At 63.1% G+C, this 14,163-nt stretch overlaps 2 protein-coding genes and 1 long non-coding RNA gene across 6 annotated transcripts in view; 2 read left to right on the forward strand and 1 right to left on the reverse strand.

Moving 5' to 3' along the window:
• ECEL1 (endothelin converting enzyme like 1) overlaps window positions 1-6,803 on the forward strand; it is an 8,479-nt gene extending 1,676 nt beyond the window's left edge. Inside the window, exons 2-17 of the mRNA XM_026854645.1 lie at window positions 676-744; window positions 904-1,014; window positions 1,563-1,655; window positions 1,904-2,028; window positions 2,436-2,658; window positions 2,811-2,909; window positions 3,006-3,080; window positions 3,561-3,664; window positions 3,880-3,938; window positions 4,092-4,143; window positions 4,272-4,339; window positions 4,451-4,575; window positions 4,864-4,929; window positions 5,072-5,167; window positions 5,790-5,866; window positions 6,087-6,803. Coding sequence (XP_026710446.1) covers window positions 676-744; window positions 904-1,014; window positions 1,563-1,655; window positions 1,904-2,028; window positions 2,436-2,658; window positions 2,811-2,909; window positions 3,006-3,080; window positions 3,561-3,664; window positions 3,880-3,938; window positions 4,092-4,143; window positions 4,272-4,339; window positions 4,451-4,575; window positions 4,864-4,929; window positions 5,072-5,167; window positions 5,790-5,866; window positions 6,087-6,186 — 1,542 coding nt within the window. The 3' untranslated portion in view covers window positions 6,187-6,803. The remainder of the gene's footprint in view (window positions 1-675; window positions 745-903; window positions 1,015-1,562; window positions 1,656-1,903; window positions 2,029-2,435; window positions 2,659-2,810; window positions 2,910-3,005; window positions 3,081-3,560; window positions 3,665-3,879; window positions 3,939-4,091; window positions 4,144-4,271; window positions 4,340-4,450; window positions 4,576-4,863; window positions 4,930-5,071; window positions 5,168-5,789; window positions 5,867-6,086) is intronic.
• Window positions 1-10,402, forward strand: part of LOC113483250 — a 16,888-nt gene extending 6,486 nt beyond the window's left edge. Inside the window, exons 2-3 of the long non-coding RNA XR_003398996.1 lie at window positions 10,339-10,343; window positions 10,391-10,402. This is a non-coding gene — a long non-coding RNA (uncharacterized LOC113483250). The remainder of the gene's footprint in view (window positions 1-10,338; window positions 10,344-10,390) is intronic.
• On the reverse strand, window positions 6,796-13,763 carry ALPI (alkaline phosphatase, intestinal). 4 transcript variants are annotated; one of them, XM_026854642.1, is made up of 19 exons: window positions 13,652-13,763; window positions 13,348-13,463; window positions 13,088-13,262; window positions 12,809-12,981; window positions 12,601-12,735; window positions 12,452-12,521; window positions 12,207-12,341; window positions 11,901-12,092; window positions 11,645-11,761; window positions 9,584-9,700; window positions 9,354-9,469; window positions 8,931-9,105; window positions 8,615-8,787; window positions 8,392-8,526; window positions 8,231-8,303; window positions 8,011-8,145; window positions 7,700-7,891; window positions 7,454-7,564; window positions 6,796-7,368 (listed from the first exon to the last, which is right to left on the reverse strand). In XM_026854642.1, the coding sequence occupies exons 2-19, from the start codon at window positions 13,459-13,461 to the stop codon at window positions 7,106-7,108; spliced, it is 2,601 nt and encodes an 866-aa protein (XP_026710443.1). In that variant the 5' UTR covers window positions 13,462-13,463; window positions 13,652-13,763; the 3' UTR covers window positions 6,796-7,105. The 4 variants fall into 4 exon arrangements, with proteins under 4 accessions (XP_026710443.1, XP_026710442.1, XP_026710444.1 ...); XM_026854641.1 differs by lacking the exon at window positions 13,652-13,763 and having other exon boundaries at window positions 13,348-13,473; XM_026854643.1 differs by lacking the exons at window positions 12,207-12,341; window positions 12,452-12,521; window positions 12,601-12,735; ... (2 more) ...; window positions 13,348-13,463; window positions 13,652-13,763 and adding an exon at window positions 10,180-10,312 and having other exon boundaries at window positions 11,901-12,069.
• Window positions 13,764-14,163: the final 400 nt, after the last annotated feature.

The raw sequence follows: 14,163 nt of genomic DNA on the forward strand, positions 1-14,163 counted from the left end.
GGGCAGAGCTGCGGCTGTGCGCTTGGAGGGGGGGCTGCGGGGTGGGACACGGCGGGGGGGAGCCAGAGAGAAAAGGGGAGGGTACGTGTTTGTGTGTGTGTGTGTGTGTGTGTGTGTGTGTGTGTGCATGGGGGGTAAAATAGATGGTGTGTGCGTAGGTGTGTAAGGAGGGGTGAGCACGCATTGGTGTGTGTCATGGGGTGAGTTACAGGTGTGTGTGGATGTACACTGGTCTGTGCAACGGTGTTCACGCGTGTGTGTGTATGTGTGTGTTAGAGGCTGTGCCTGTGGCTACAGGAGAGCGGGGGGTGAGGGTGCGGGGGGTGTCCGTGAAGCGTGGCTCATCCCTGCAGCTCCCCACAGAGTGGGCACAGCTGTGGGGCAGGTGTGGGGCCACCATGGGGCAGGCTATGGGGCAGTCTGTGTGCCAGGCAGGAGCTTGCCCTCGGGTCAGCACTCCCAGCCATCGCACGCTGCCCACTGCAGCTCCAGCACCCTCTAGCAGGGAAACTGAGGCACAGGATCTGTCCATGCCTGGGACTGACCTCTCGTGCTGCCACCCCATGGCCCCCAGTCACCAGGGGCACCCTGTAATCTGGGGGAAGCGGAGGGGTGCCTTGCCCAGCACAGCCCCCCCTCCCTCTCCTCACCCGGTGCTCCCATCTCTTCCCTCAGATCGACCAGGACGGACTGACTCTGCCTGAACGGACCCTCTACCTGGGGCAGGATGAGGAGAGCGAGAAGGTGAGGGGGTGGCCACTGGTGCCATGGGGACACCAGGAGAGGGGCCAGCACGCAGCATGGGGTGGCAGACAGCGGGCACCCCACTGTCAACTGTGCCAGGGGCTGGAGTGCCCACAGGGCGGTGCGGGGTGGCACTCAGCATCCCTTCCCTTGGCACAGATCCTGGCTGCATACCGGGTGTTCATGGAGCGGCTGCTCAACCTCCTGGGGGCCGAGCATGTGGAGCAGAAGGCCCAGGAGATCCTGCAGCTGGAGCAGCACCTCGCCAATGTGAGGGGGATGCCCACCCTGGGCTTTGGGGTGCCCCTGCCCAGCCCTTGGACGTACCAGTTACAGATCTTTGGGGACCTCCATGCCTGGTCCTAAGGAATGCCATCCCAATCCCCTCAGGAACCTCCACGCCCAGCCCTTGGGGTTCCCAGCCCCTTGAGGACCCCATGGCAGATCCTCAGGGACCCCAGCCCCAACACCTTGAGAACCCTGAGTCCCAGCCCTCGGGACAACCATTGGGGATCCCCATGTCCAGCCCTGTCAACCCACTCCAGGCCCTTGAGGACTCCACGCCCAGCTTTTGGGGACCTCAGTCTCAGCCCTGGGGGACCCTGGTGCCCAGCACTCGGGTACCCCAACTCCATGCAGACTCCATGACCAGCCCTCAGGGTCTCACTGGCAGCAGAGAGTTCTCAGGACAGGGAGCCAGGAGGGATGTGGGTCAGTAACCCCTCTTTCCCTGTCCCTGTGCCCTGTCCCTGTGCCCCATCCCTGTGCCACCCCACAGCGGGCAGCGGGATGGTGACAACTGTGCCCACCTCGTGCAGATCACAGTGTCCGAGTACGATGACGTGCGGAGGGATGTCAGCAGCATGTACCACAAAGTGACCCTCGGCGAGCTGCAGCGCATCACCCCCACGGTGAGTACCCCTGGCACCCAGCCTGGCACCCCACATCCCCCATCTGCCCTGGCCCCACACTTGTCTCTGTCCTCCTCCTCCATGCCTTCACTGCCCCGCCAGATAAGTTCACTTGAGGGTGATGAATCCACCCAGCACTCTTCTGGGTGGGGAGGGGTGGTGGAAGGCTGAAAAACCTGGAAGGGGTTCCCTCCAGGGTGGCATGGAGGGGGGTCCCTGTGCCCCCCTGACAATTCCCACCCTGGCAGCTCAAGTGGAAGCGCTTGCTGGACCGCATCTTCCATGACAACTTCTCGGAGGAGGAGGAGGTGGTGCTGCTGGCCACCGACTACATGCACAAGGTGTCCGACCTCATCCGCGTGACGCCCAGCAGGTGAGGGGGGCTGGCACCCCCTGTGCCCCCGGCACCTTCCCCAGCCTGGTAGGGGGTTGTCAACGGAGGTGGGCACAGGGCGGCTGCAGCTGGTGTCCCCTCCCATCCTGGGGAGGCCAGGCTGGGCACAGAGATCCCGGGAAACTCCTGGGAGAAGGCACTGCCGCAGCACCCTGGTTGTGCCTGGCCACCTGCCGAGCCCCTCCATGCTGGAGGTCACCAGCTCAGCACCCGGCAGGGAGGGACACAGTGCCAGCCCACCCTGTGTCCCCACAGGCCACGGCCACCCTCGTGGCCTGCCTGGTCCCTGAGAAGGGGTGGCCCCACCCTGGCACATGCTCCTCAGCCTCCTTGTGTGCCTGGGGATGTGCCCAGTGGGGGGGCCTGATCCTGGCCCCCATCACCAGGATCCTTCACAACTACATGCTGTGGCGCATCGTGGTGGTGCTGAGTGAGCACCTCTCCACACCGTTCCGTGACGCCATCCACGAGCTCTCCAAGGAGATGGAGGGCAACGAGAAGCAGCTTGAGCCTGGCAAGATCTGCCTGAGCCAGGCCAATAAGCACTTTGGCATGGCCTTGGGTGCCCTCTTTGTTGAGGAGCACTTCTCCTCTGCCAGCAAAGCCAAGGTAGGTAATGCTGCCTGTGGGCATGAAGCCACCGTGTCCCTCCTGTCACCTTGCCAAGGTGCCTACCACCACCCAGCACCCCACCGAGGGTTGTCTGGTGGAGTGACAGGTGGTGAGAGCACCGTGCCAGCGCCTGCCATGACCCATCATAGGTGCAACAGCTGGTGGAAGACATCAAATACATCCTGGATCAGCGCCTGGACGAGCTGGACTGGATGGATGAGGAGACACGGAGAGCAGCCAGGGCCAAGGTAGCAGCCCCCAGCCTGGACAAAGGCCTTTGTCCCCACCACATCCCAGGGGCACATGGGGTTGGGGCCTGACCCCACCACTCATTTTGCCCACAGCTCCGGTACATGATGGTGATGATTGGGTACCCTGATTTCCTACTGAAGCCGGAGGCCATTGACAAGGAGTATGAGGCAAGGGGTGGCCCAGGGCCACATGGGGTGTGGGCACATGCAGAGGGGAGATGGTCCCCACATCTGCCTCAGGGTCTGCAGAGACAAGGATGGGGAGATGTCACTCCAAAACAAGCCACCTCCTGGTAGACCATTGTGCCCACCACTCACACGACAACAGCCACAGTGCCATACTGTCCCTGAGGTCTGGGATGATGTCTCCTTCCCCATATCGCACCCCCCGAAGCTCAACCCCATCCTCAGTAAGGCCTGGGGGTGCCAGCATGGGGGAGACCCCACAGAGGTGATGGAGATGCAGCTGCCCATGTGGGCACACAGAATGGGACATGAGGACACACTCATGCCACATCCAACCCCTGGCTATGACCCTCTGACCCCAAGGCTCACTGGGGTGGGAGGACACCCCAGCCCTGCTCACCACACTCCTGGGGTTGGCATTTGGAGCTGGAACCCCACCCTGACGTGGCTGTGCCCCACCAGTTTGAGGTAGACGAGAAGACCTACTTCAAGAACATCCTCAACAGCATTGCCTTCAGCATCAGGCTCTCAGTGAAGAAGATCCGGCAGGAGGTGGACAAATCTGCGTGGGTATCCCCTGGCTTGGGAGGGGGCATGGGGGGCACAGCATGGCCCCACCAATGCCCCCCATGCCCATGCCTGGTTGTACCCCACAGGGTGCAGGCAGGAGGGCAAAGGGCAAGCCAGGAATGCCCCCCTGTCTCCCCAGCTGTGCAAAGGGGTGGCATTTCCATGCCCCCCTGGTGCCCCCACAGTCTGGCACCGCTGTCTCTCCTCGCAGGTGGCTGCTGCCTCCCCAGGCGCTGAACGCCTACTACCTGCCCAACAAGAACCAGATGGGTGAGGCATTGCCCATTCCCCCCAGGGTTTGAGGGGGGTGCGTCGAGGGCCTGGGGTGGCGGCCATGGCACAGGGTCCCCTGGCACCCGGTGATGCTGTGGGTGGGTACAGGGCAGAGTGCCCCCCACCTGCAATTCTCTTCTGTGTCCCCAGTGTTCCCCGCTGGCATCCTGCAGCCCACCCTCTACGACCCCGAGTTCCCACAGTGAGTGTGGGGCTGGGGCATGGCCAGGGGGTGCCAGGCAGGGTATGGGGGTGCCAGGTCCTGGGGTCACCTCCACCCCTGCCAGCACTGTGCCCTCTACCCTCTCACTTCTGCTACCCGTCCAACAGGTCACTGAATTATGGTGGGATTGGCACCATCATTGGGCATGAGCTGACCCATGGCTACGACGACTGGGGTGAGAGACCCCCCCACCCCTCATGCCAGGGGGGAGATGGGTGGGCTGGGGGCAGCCAGGCAGGACGCCTGGGTCCCTTGGGACTACGGGTGGTGGCGGGTGCCTTGGCAGGGGGACAGTACGACCGACATGGGAACCTGGTGCACTGGTGGACGGAGCGATCATACAGCAAGTTCCTGAAGAAGGCACAGTGTATCGTCAACCTCTATGACAACTTCACCGTCTACAACCAGCGGGTGAGGCCCCCCCCTTGCCTGCCAGGCAACGCCCTGGCACACGCTGCCTCACGGCAGGGTCCCTGCTGCTCTGTTGCTGGGGGCTGGTGCCTGCAGGAGAGCACGGCTCTGCCCTGCCCAGCCCCGAGACCCGACAGCTCATCACACCTCAGCTCAGCTGGGAAATTTCTCAGGGCATGGGGTGGCGGCAACTGAAGCACAGCCTCGGTGCCAGGGTGGGGAGGGGGAGCTGCCTGCCTCGGGGGGGGAGCATCTCTGCTTACTCCGTTGTCTCTCCTCTCTTGGCAGGTGAATGGAAAACACACACTGGGGGAGAACATAGCTGACATGGGGGGGCTCAAACTCGCCTACTATGTAAGTGTCCCACCCCCACCCCGGACCCACCTTGTGCCCTGCAGCAAGAAGTAGGCATGATCCTGCTTGCTGGTTCCTGGTGGGGTTCGGGGCAGGTTTGGGGGGTGCCCAGGCCATGCTGAGGGCACCCTTTGTTCTCCAGGCCTACCAGAAGTGGGTGCGGGAGCACGGCCCCGAGCACCCACTGCACCACCTGAAGTACACACACGATCAGCTCTTCTTCATTGCCTTTGCCCAGGTGAGTCCTTGCCCTCCCCACACATGGCACATACTGGGGCAAGGGGGGGGTCACCTTGTGTGGGGCTGGTGGCCCTGAGGGACAGAGTGGGAGCCCTGATGCTCATAGCCAGGACCCCATAGCCAGGAGCCAAGCCTGCCTGGCTGCATCAGCAAGTCCTGGGCTCAGGGTATGGGGCTCAGCCCTGCAAGGAGCACCCTGCACTGCTCTGCTGCTCCTGGGGACCCCACAGTAACAAATGTGTGTCCCCCATCACCTCCAGAGACCCCACAGTAACAAATGTGTGTCCCCCATCACCTCCAGAGACCCCACAGTAACAAATGTGTGTCCCCCATCACCTCCAGAGACCCCACGGTAACAAATGCACATGACCCCAGACTTCCAGGAGACCCTGCAGCCAGGCAGCGCACAGCCCCAGGAGACCCTGCAATAACAGCCATGACTCTGTGCTCTCCCACCCCACCCGTAGCACATGCACAGGCTCCCAGGAGACTGCAATAAGCACAACCAGGGCATTGCTGCCCTCGTGCCTCAACAGCCAGAAGGGCTGTCATGGCCTGGTGGGTGCCAGGACCCGGCGTGTCCCCTCCGGCTCACCCACGGGAACCCTTCTCCCCTGCAGAACTGGTGCATCAAGCGGCGATCCCAGTCCATCTACCTGCAGGTGCTGACGGACAAGCACGCCCCGGAGCACTACAGGTACTGGCTGGCCACGAAATGGGGGGGGGACGGTGGGTGCCAGCCTTCCCCAGGGCAAAGTGGGGTGGACACCCTTTGGGGTGCTGGCACCAGAAGGTTTTGGGTAGGCATCCTGGGGCAGGAGATGGGGTAAGCAGGTGTCCCAAGTGGGGTGCATGGCAGCAGTGGTGGTGGGGAAGGAGGTGCACAGCTCTGACTTGCCCCCCTCCTCTCCCGGCAGGGTCCTGGGCAGCGTCTCGCAGTTTGAGGAGTTCGGACGGGTTTTCCACTGCCCCAAGAACTCGCCCATGAACCCGGCACACAAGTGCTCGGTGTGGTGAGGCCGATTCCCTCCCTGGCAGGCTGGCACCCCCCATCCTCATCCCTGCCCGAGTGCCACCCTGCACCTGCTCTCCACCTCCGCCCATCTCCCCCTCCTACGCCCCAGGCAAAGGGGGCACCCCCTAGTGATACAGGGGGTCACCACCCCAAAGACAGGCACTCACTGGAGGGGTGGAGGCAGTGGGGACACACTTGGGGTGGGCATGAGCTCTTTCCCAGAGGCATCTGCCTCCTACCCATCCCTTTCTTATGCCTTGCCCTGTGCACTGGGGGGGCCCTGAGTCCCCACAGAGGAATGAGGGCACACCCAGGCACCTGTGTGCCTCCTCCTCTGTCCACCACCCCAGTTTCTTCACCCAGCCCTACCACATTCATTCCAGCACTAGTCAAGGCAGGGAGAGTGAACCAGAGACACCGTGGGGCTGCCCCACACCAAAAGCCTCCCCCTGCCCGCTGCCCTCCCTGGAATCCCCCATGCCAGCTCCATCCTGTCCCCGCATCAGCCCTGCCAGTGGGTGGGCAGAGCCGGCAGAGCCTGGGGCTGGGTGATGCCAACCGGCCCCGGGAGCGCAGGGACATGGACACCCGCTGTATTTTTTGTTGCTGTTTCTGGTCAATAAAGCACTGGATATGCCAGGTGGGTGCAAGGGGCTGGTGGGATGGGCAGCAGCAGGCAGCACGACCAGCCCTGCCCGCACAGCATGGGCACCCACACACCACCGACACGCCTGCCCCACAAGCCTCACACTCCACATTTATTAAACACGAGCACCCCATATGGGTGACGTAGGGCCTGCCCCATGCCCTGCAGCTGCTGCATCCAGACCAGGGATGCTTCAAAATCTGTCACCCACCTGTAGGTGCCACAGCCGCGGGGAGCGGGGGACGTGGTTCTGGCAGCACCCGTGGGCCGTGGGGTCAGTGGAAGAGGGGCAGGAGAAGGGTGGGCAGGAGCAGCGCCAGGGGGGTGGCATGGGCGCTGGGGGCAGAGCCCCGCTGGCGACAGGCAGTGTAGGGCTCGAGGCAGGCGGCATAGGCCATGGCGTGGGCCACATAGGTCTGCTCCTGCACCCCATGGAAGAGGTGGGCCATGGGGCCCTTGGCCAGGATGGCCACATCCTCGCCACCGTGGGTCTCTGAGCTGAGGGGCACGGCCGCTTGCTGCAAGTATTCGTACTGCTCTGGGGAGGGAGGAGAAGGGGTGAGGGAAGCAGTGGTGGCCCCCAGCCCCATCCCACCACCCAGCCATGGACCCTGCGCTCTCACCAGCTTTGTCATTGTCCACATCGGTCCTGCTGGTGCCCGGGTAGCCTGGACCGTTCCCATAGAGGATGGACGTGTAGTTCTTTTTGTCAGAGGCTTTCTTGGGGGCCAGACCTGGGGAGAGGTTGATGGAGGAGGGGATCAGCCAAGAAACCCCAGTATTACACCTCTGGCCACAGCCAGGGTGACCTGGAGCTGACAATGCCCAGCACAGAGCTGTGCCCTTCTCGTGGCTGGGCAGAGCCCTACCAAAGATGGAGGAGCCACGCAGGGTATAGCCCCCGAAGGAGAACACGTGCGAGTGGTCAGCGGTGACAACGGTGAGGGTCTGTGCCTCGTCTGTCAGGGCACCCGCCCGCTCGATGGCCCGGTCAAACTCCACCGCCTCTGTCAGCGCCTTATGGGCTGCACCATCGTGGTGGCCGTGGTCGATCCTGCCGCCTGCAGACGGGCACCCGCGGTGGGCTGGGGATTGATGGCAGCACCCCCAACTCTTTTTCCCACCTTGGGATTTGGGAGCCCCCTTCTTGCCCACCCCAGGGGCACCGGCCCCAACTTATCTTCCACAAAGAGGTAGAAGCCATTGGAGTTCCTGCTCAGGATGGTGATGGCTGCCTCCATCATCTCTGTGAGAGACGGGTCCAGGGTGGTGTTACGCATCAGGTTGTACTTCATGTCTGAGGGTTCAAAGAGACCTGGGAGGGGACGTGTTGGGAACAGCCTCAGTGCCTGCATGTGTCCCGCTGGCTGTCAGGTCCTGGCACATGGGACATTTGTTACCCATCAAATAATTCACACTAGGATCGGCAGCGGCAGCCAGCATCTCTGTCCTGTTCCAGACATAGCGGGCACCCTGTGGGCAAATCCCACAGGGGGTTAGTGGGTGCTGGCCCCATGCCTGGGGGCAGTGGGCAGAGAACTGTCCCCACAGCGTCACTCACCCTCCGTGACTCCAGCCACATGTTAATGAGGTTATTCCCGTCCTTGCGAATCCCCTTCGCCGTTTCATAGGTGGGATACTCAGGGTCCGGTGTCCCCATGGGGGTCATGTATTTCCGACCACCCCCCAGGATCACCTGGAGGGGTTGAGACAGGTGCAGTGTTAGTGGGGGTGCCTGGGGGGGTCTGGCCCTGCTGCCCCCCTTCCCACGCACAGGTACTCACGTTGATGTCGACGTTGTGGACCAGCTGCCAGGCGATGTCCTTGCAGCCCTGGTTGAGGGCATACGTGGGCATGCTGGCATCCGCGTACCAGTCGCGGTTCACCACGTGGGCGTAGGTCCCCGAGGGCGATGCATGCTGCACCCGTGTTGTCGTCACGATGCCCACCGCCTTTCCTGCCACCCCCCATCCATCAGGCCCCACAAAGGGCGACATGGGGTCCCCCATCATCAAGCCCTAGGATGTTCGTGGGGGGCAGCCCCCAGTGTGACATCCCTTGACCCACAGGGTTGCCCCCCAGCCCTGCGCCCTCTCTTACCAGCTTTGCGGGCTCGCTCCAGCACTGAGATCACCTCGTTGCCTGTCGTGGTGTTGCACTGCGAGTGGCGGGCGGCTGCACTCAGTCCCACGGTCTGGTAGTTGCCCTTCACCCCGCAGAGGTAGGCTGTGGCTGTCCCCGCGCTGTCGGGGACCTGCCGGTCCACGTTGTATGTCTGCCAAGGTCACACACCGGGCTCAGGGCAGGGGATGGTTGGCAGAGGCACCCAATGGGGTGCTCTCCCCGCCCAGCCCCCCTTGCTACATTCATTCGCTCACCCAAGGACAAGTGTGGGATGGCAGGGACCCCTTGCACCCCATACGTACATCCCTGGGGTGCTGCTGTGTCAGCAGCCCCATGGGCGTCACCATGGCCCCATGGCCAGTGTCATCCTGGCCCATGCCCAGCACGGTGGGGAGGTACCTTGGAGAGAGCCACGTAGGGGAAAGCATCCAGGGCGAGGGGAGTCTCAGGGCCCAGCTTCCCCTGCTCCTGCCCCTTCAGGATGCGGGTGGCCGTGATGGTGGAGATCCCAAATCCTGGGTGAGGAGAGAGGGTCCCAGTCATCCTCTGGACCAGGTGCCCTCCCCGCATGCTGCTCCATGGGGCACTGGTCATGCAGCCTGCCCTCTGTGGGTGCCAGCGGGACTCACCATCCCCGAGGAAGAGGATGAGGTTTTTGGCTTGGTTTATCCTGGGCTGGATCTTGAAGGAGGCCTCAATGGCTGCAGCTGCCTGCTTGTTCCAGAAGGCTGGCTTCTCTTCCTCCACTGGGACAGGGTAGCACCCATCAGTCCCAGCTCACCATCACCCACACCCCTGGGGCACCCACATCCCAGGGGTTCTTGTTCCCTGGGCATCCCCATGCTCTGACATGGACAGAGAGGGTCAGAGTGCTGTTTTGGAGTAGGGGTAGCTTAGACCCACTGCCCAGCCCGGGGGTTCTGGGGCAGGCAAGGAGGGGAGCAGCAAAACTGGACATGATGGGGAGTTATCTGACAGGTGAGATGGGCCAAGTCCATGGCAGGGGGAGGGTGGAGACTACAGTCACTACCCCCAGACCTCCCTCCAGCCCAGAAACAAGCAGGAACCTGACTCCATGGGGGAAAACTCGCTCAAGGACCCCATGAAACCAGGGGTAACCCCCATTAACCCTTGCAGAGCTGGGCAGCCCCTGGTCCCCTCCCCAAACCCAGGCTGGTGCCTTGCCTGCACTTCCCCAGGCACCCATCCCCATCCGTGTCCCCACCTGGGATGGCAGCAGTGCTGAGCCCTACCCAGAGGCCCAGACAGAGGGTGAAGGGTGCCAGGAGCTGCATGGTGAGAGCCGGTAGCCCAGTGCCGCTGACAGTGTCCGTGACTCTAGCAGATCTGGGGAGAGACTTTGGACCAGGATCAGCCCTTGCAGGGTGTGTGGAGGAGTTTGGCATGTTTCTGATGATATCCTGCTGTTCTGCCAGGCAACTGGCACAAAGGCCATGGGGCTGGGCTGCTGGCACTTCCTTGGCACCTTATTGCTGCTGGGGGATGGATGGTCTTGGAGCACAAAGAGATGCAGAGGGCAAGAGGACGGGCAATGCCTGGCAGGCATCACTGTCTGCCCCGGTTTCAGTGCCGGGAACGGGGATGCCCTGGCCCAGGGTGCCACAGGCAGCGCTGAGCATCAGACCCAGGGCAACAGGGGTATTGGGAGCACCTGGGTCACTACTGAACTTAGCAGCCCTGGGCTCTGCCCAGTGCTTTCCTGAGCAATAAATCCACGGATGTGGACTAAAACTCTGCTCCTTGCTCAGCCCTTGCCAGGAAGGTACCAACCTTCATGTACTGTGCCCCAGCTTGGCAAAGCTTGGGGGACATGGCCTCCCCTAACCCTCCTTTCATCACCCCCTGCACCCCAATGCCTCCAGCGCTGGGCCCAGCAGGGAACTAGGAGCCACGACCACCTGGGGAAGCAGAGGCAGGGGGCAGCACCTTAGAAGGCAACCACTGCTGCAAACCCCCGCACGGCAGATGGAGACAAACAACCCATGTTTTATTGCATCTTTGATCCTGGCCACAGTGGGGACCTGGTTGCCAAGCCACTTGATGAGGTGGCTCAGGGAGGGCCAGGTAGCTCAGGTTGAAGTGGGGCTCAGCTGGCGTCTCTCAGGCCCCCACCATATGGGCAGCCATGCAGAGGGCCAGAAGAGTAAGCAGTGGTTGTGGGGAGTACTGGGTGCCATGGGAGGCCCTTCGGGCTGACCTGCAGCCGGGTTCAGTGGCATAGGGCTCGAGGCAGGCGGCATAGGCCATGGCATGGGCGATATAGTGTTGCTCCTGCACCCCATGGAAGAGGTGGGCCATGGGGCCCTGGGCCAGCACCACCACATCCTCCCCGCTGTGGGTCTCCGTCTCCAGGGGCACCGCTGCCTGCTGCTTGTAGTCCTTGTCCTCTGCAGGGGGCAGTAGAAATGGGGCTGAGGACAGCAGGCTCCCCTGCCCATCGCAGGGATGGGGGGGCAGCTGCCATCACCTTGGTGTCAGGGTGATTCCTGCTCAAGTGACTCCTGAGCAACCTGGTGGCACCAGGACCCCGTACAACCCCAGCGGCCATGCCCGTGGGACGCTGCCCCCAGCCACCCTGTGCCCCCCAGCCATTCCTGCCGTGCAGGTCTGGGTGGGCTCCCTGTAAACCTCTCCTGCACTGCTGGGCCCCATCCCCAGCAGACTCATACCTGCAGCGGGGAGGCTGGCGGCCGGGCGGCCCCCTGAGCGGATGCTGTAGCCAGGACCGTTGCCATAGAGGATGCTGGTGTAGGCTCGCTTGTCCTTGGCTTTCTTGGGGGCCAGCCCTGGCACAGGCAGACACTGTCACCCCCATCCCAGCCTGCTACCTCTCCCCTGCTCCCCACCTTGGCCAGCTCAGCCTCTGGCAGGAGCAAAAGGAGGAGCTGGGAACAGGGATGTTTGCTGTCCCTCTCTGACACCCACCAAAGATGGAGGTGCCACGCAGCGTGTTGCCTCCAAAGGTGAAGACATGGGAGTGATCAGCTGTCACCACGGTCAAGGTGTCAGAGGGGGAGGTGAGTTCGCCTGCCCGTGCCACTGCCCGGTCCAGCATGACGGCCTCCATCAGCGCCTGCTTGGCCCGGCCGCTGTGGTGGCCATGGTCGATCCTGCCACCTGCACAGGGAACACAGTCATCACCCTCTCCCTGGTGCCCTGGGATGCCCACCCGCTCCCCGGACCCACATCCCACCCCAGCCCCAGCCATGCTGCCCGTTTGGGGCTACTCATCTTCCACAAAGAGGAAGAAGCCGTTGGGGTTCCTGCGCAGGATGCGAATGGCCTTTTCCGTCATCTCCACAATGGAGGGATCCGTGGAGGCATTGCGGTTCAGCTCGTACTTCATGTCCTTTGGCTCGAAGAGACCTGGGGGAGCAGGGTAGGAGGGGTCCATGCTGGGGCTGCTTCACACCCCTGCCAGTGCACCCAGAGCAGGGAGGAGGAGGAGGAGGAGGCATTGCTGGTGGTGCTTTTACCCATCAGGTGGCTCACAGAGTCATCCTTCACTGCGTCCAGGCCCTTCTTGTCCCAGACGTAGCAGGCATCCTGCCAGCGAGAACAGAGTCGGTGCCAATGGCACATGCCCCATGCCTGGTGTCACGTCCCCTCTATCCTGGCGTGTTACCTGCTTGGCACTCAGCCATTTGGCAATCAAGTCGAGTCCGTCCTTCCTGGTGCCGTTCTGAGCTGGGTCCTCCGGGTACTCAGGGTCCGGGGTCCGCTTGGGGGTCATGTACATCCGCCCACCGCCCAGGATCACCTGCCGGGGAGCTCAGCAGACCCTCCCAATGTCCCCAGTGTACCCCCCATCCCATGCCCGCTTCCCAGCTCACGTTGATGTCCGTGTTGTGCACCAGCTGGTAGGCAATGTCCTTGCAGCCATCCCGCAAGGCCTCCTTGGGCATGTCGGCATCAGCATACCAGCTCCGGCTGGCCGAGTGGGCATAGGCTGCCCCGGGGGATGCGTGCTGCACCCGCGTGGTTGTCACGATGCCCACTGACTTGCCTGCAAGTGCGGGCAAGGGCTTATAGCAAACCCACCCAGGCCTGCACGGCAGGAATGGCCATGCCACGCCAGCCTCCCCAACAGGGTTGCCCGCTGCTCCCCGTACCCGCCAGCCTGGCCCGGTGCAGGATGGAGTCCACCTCATTGCCAAAGGCGGTGCGACATTTGCCGTAGACGGCCGCCCCGCTCAGCCCTAGAGTCTTGGCATTGGTCTTCACCCCACAGAGGTAGGCTGTGCCCGTGCCAGCGCTGTCGGGCACCTGCCGGTCGATGGTGTAGGTCTGGGGGCAAGCAGGAGCCAGTGGGGTTTTGGGTGGGGTCAGCAGCCCCCCCCCCCCCTCCCCCTCCCAGCACTGCCCCACTCACCTTGGCCAGGGCCACATGGGGGAAGGTCTCCATGGCCAGGACACTGTCCTCGCCTGAGCCACCGGCCAGCTGCCCCTTGTAGATCCGAGCCGCCGACACGGTAGGCAGCCCCATGCCTGTGGGCATGGCAGAGCCGTGGGGTGGCAGGGGGCTGGGACCAGGGACAGTCCTGCCCTCCCCAGGCACTGCCCAGGCTCAGCCAGGGAGGATGGGACTTGCACCGGCCCCTTCTCACCAGCCACATCCCTTGGCTGCTGTGCAGCCCCACTGCCACGAGGCCTGGCTGGGACCTGGGGGGACTCACCGTCACCCAGGAAGAGGATGATGTTTTTGGCTCGCCGTGCTGCCGGCTGCAATGCCAGGGCCAGCTCCAGCCTCCTCCTGGCCCCTTTGTTCCAGTAACCGGGGGTCTTCTCTGCATCTGGAGTCAAGATCAGAGCTGGGGCCATGTGGGGGACTGGGCATCCGGAGGGTCCGCAGGGGTAACCCCCCCCACCCCAGGTGGGCATCTTCACTCAAGATAAATATAGCTGCTCTGAGTCCCCTCCGTAGGTGCCTCAGAGGGGCCAGGAGCCCTTTGGGGGCCAGCCCAGCCTTTGGCAATGCCAGCATTGCCCAGAGCCCATCTGTAGAGGGGGAAACTGAGGCAGAGTTTGGCAGGGAAGTTCACTGTGCCTCTCGACAGAGGGGAATGAGGTGCCCAACATCAGCCCCCGTGGCGAGTGTGCCATGTCCAGGCAACCACGGCCAGCTGTGGCTATTGAGCCGCTTCATCCAAAGTCACTGTCAGGGGGTGAGGGGGCAGCGGGGCTGGGG

This window comes from Athene cunicularia (genome assembly GCF_003259725.1).
Source record: "Athene cunicularia isolate RWA chromosome 9 unlocalized genomic scaffold, athCun1 chr9_part1, whole genome shotgun sequence".
In the NCBI taxonomy this organism is placed as follows: domain Eukaryota; kingdom Metazoa; phylum Chordata; class Aves; order Strigiformes; family Strigidae; genus Athene; species Athene cunicularia.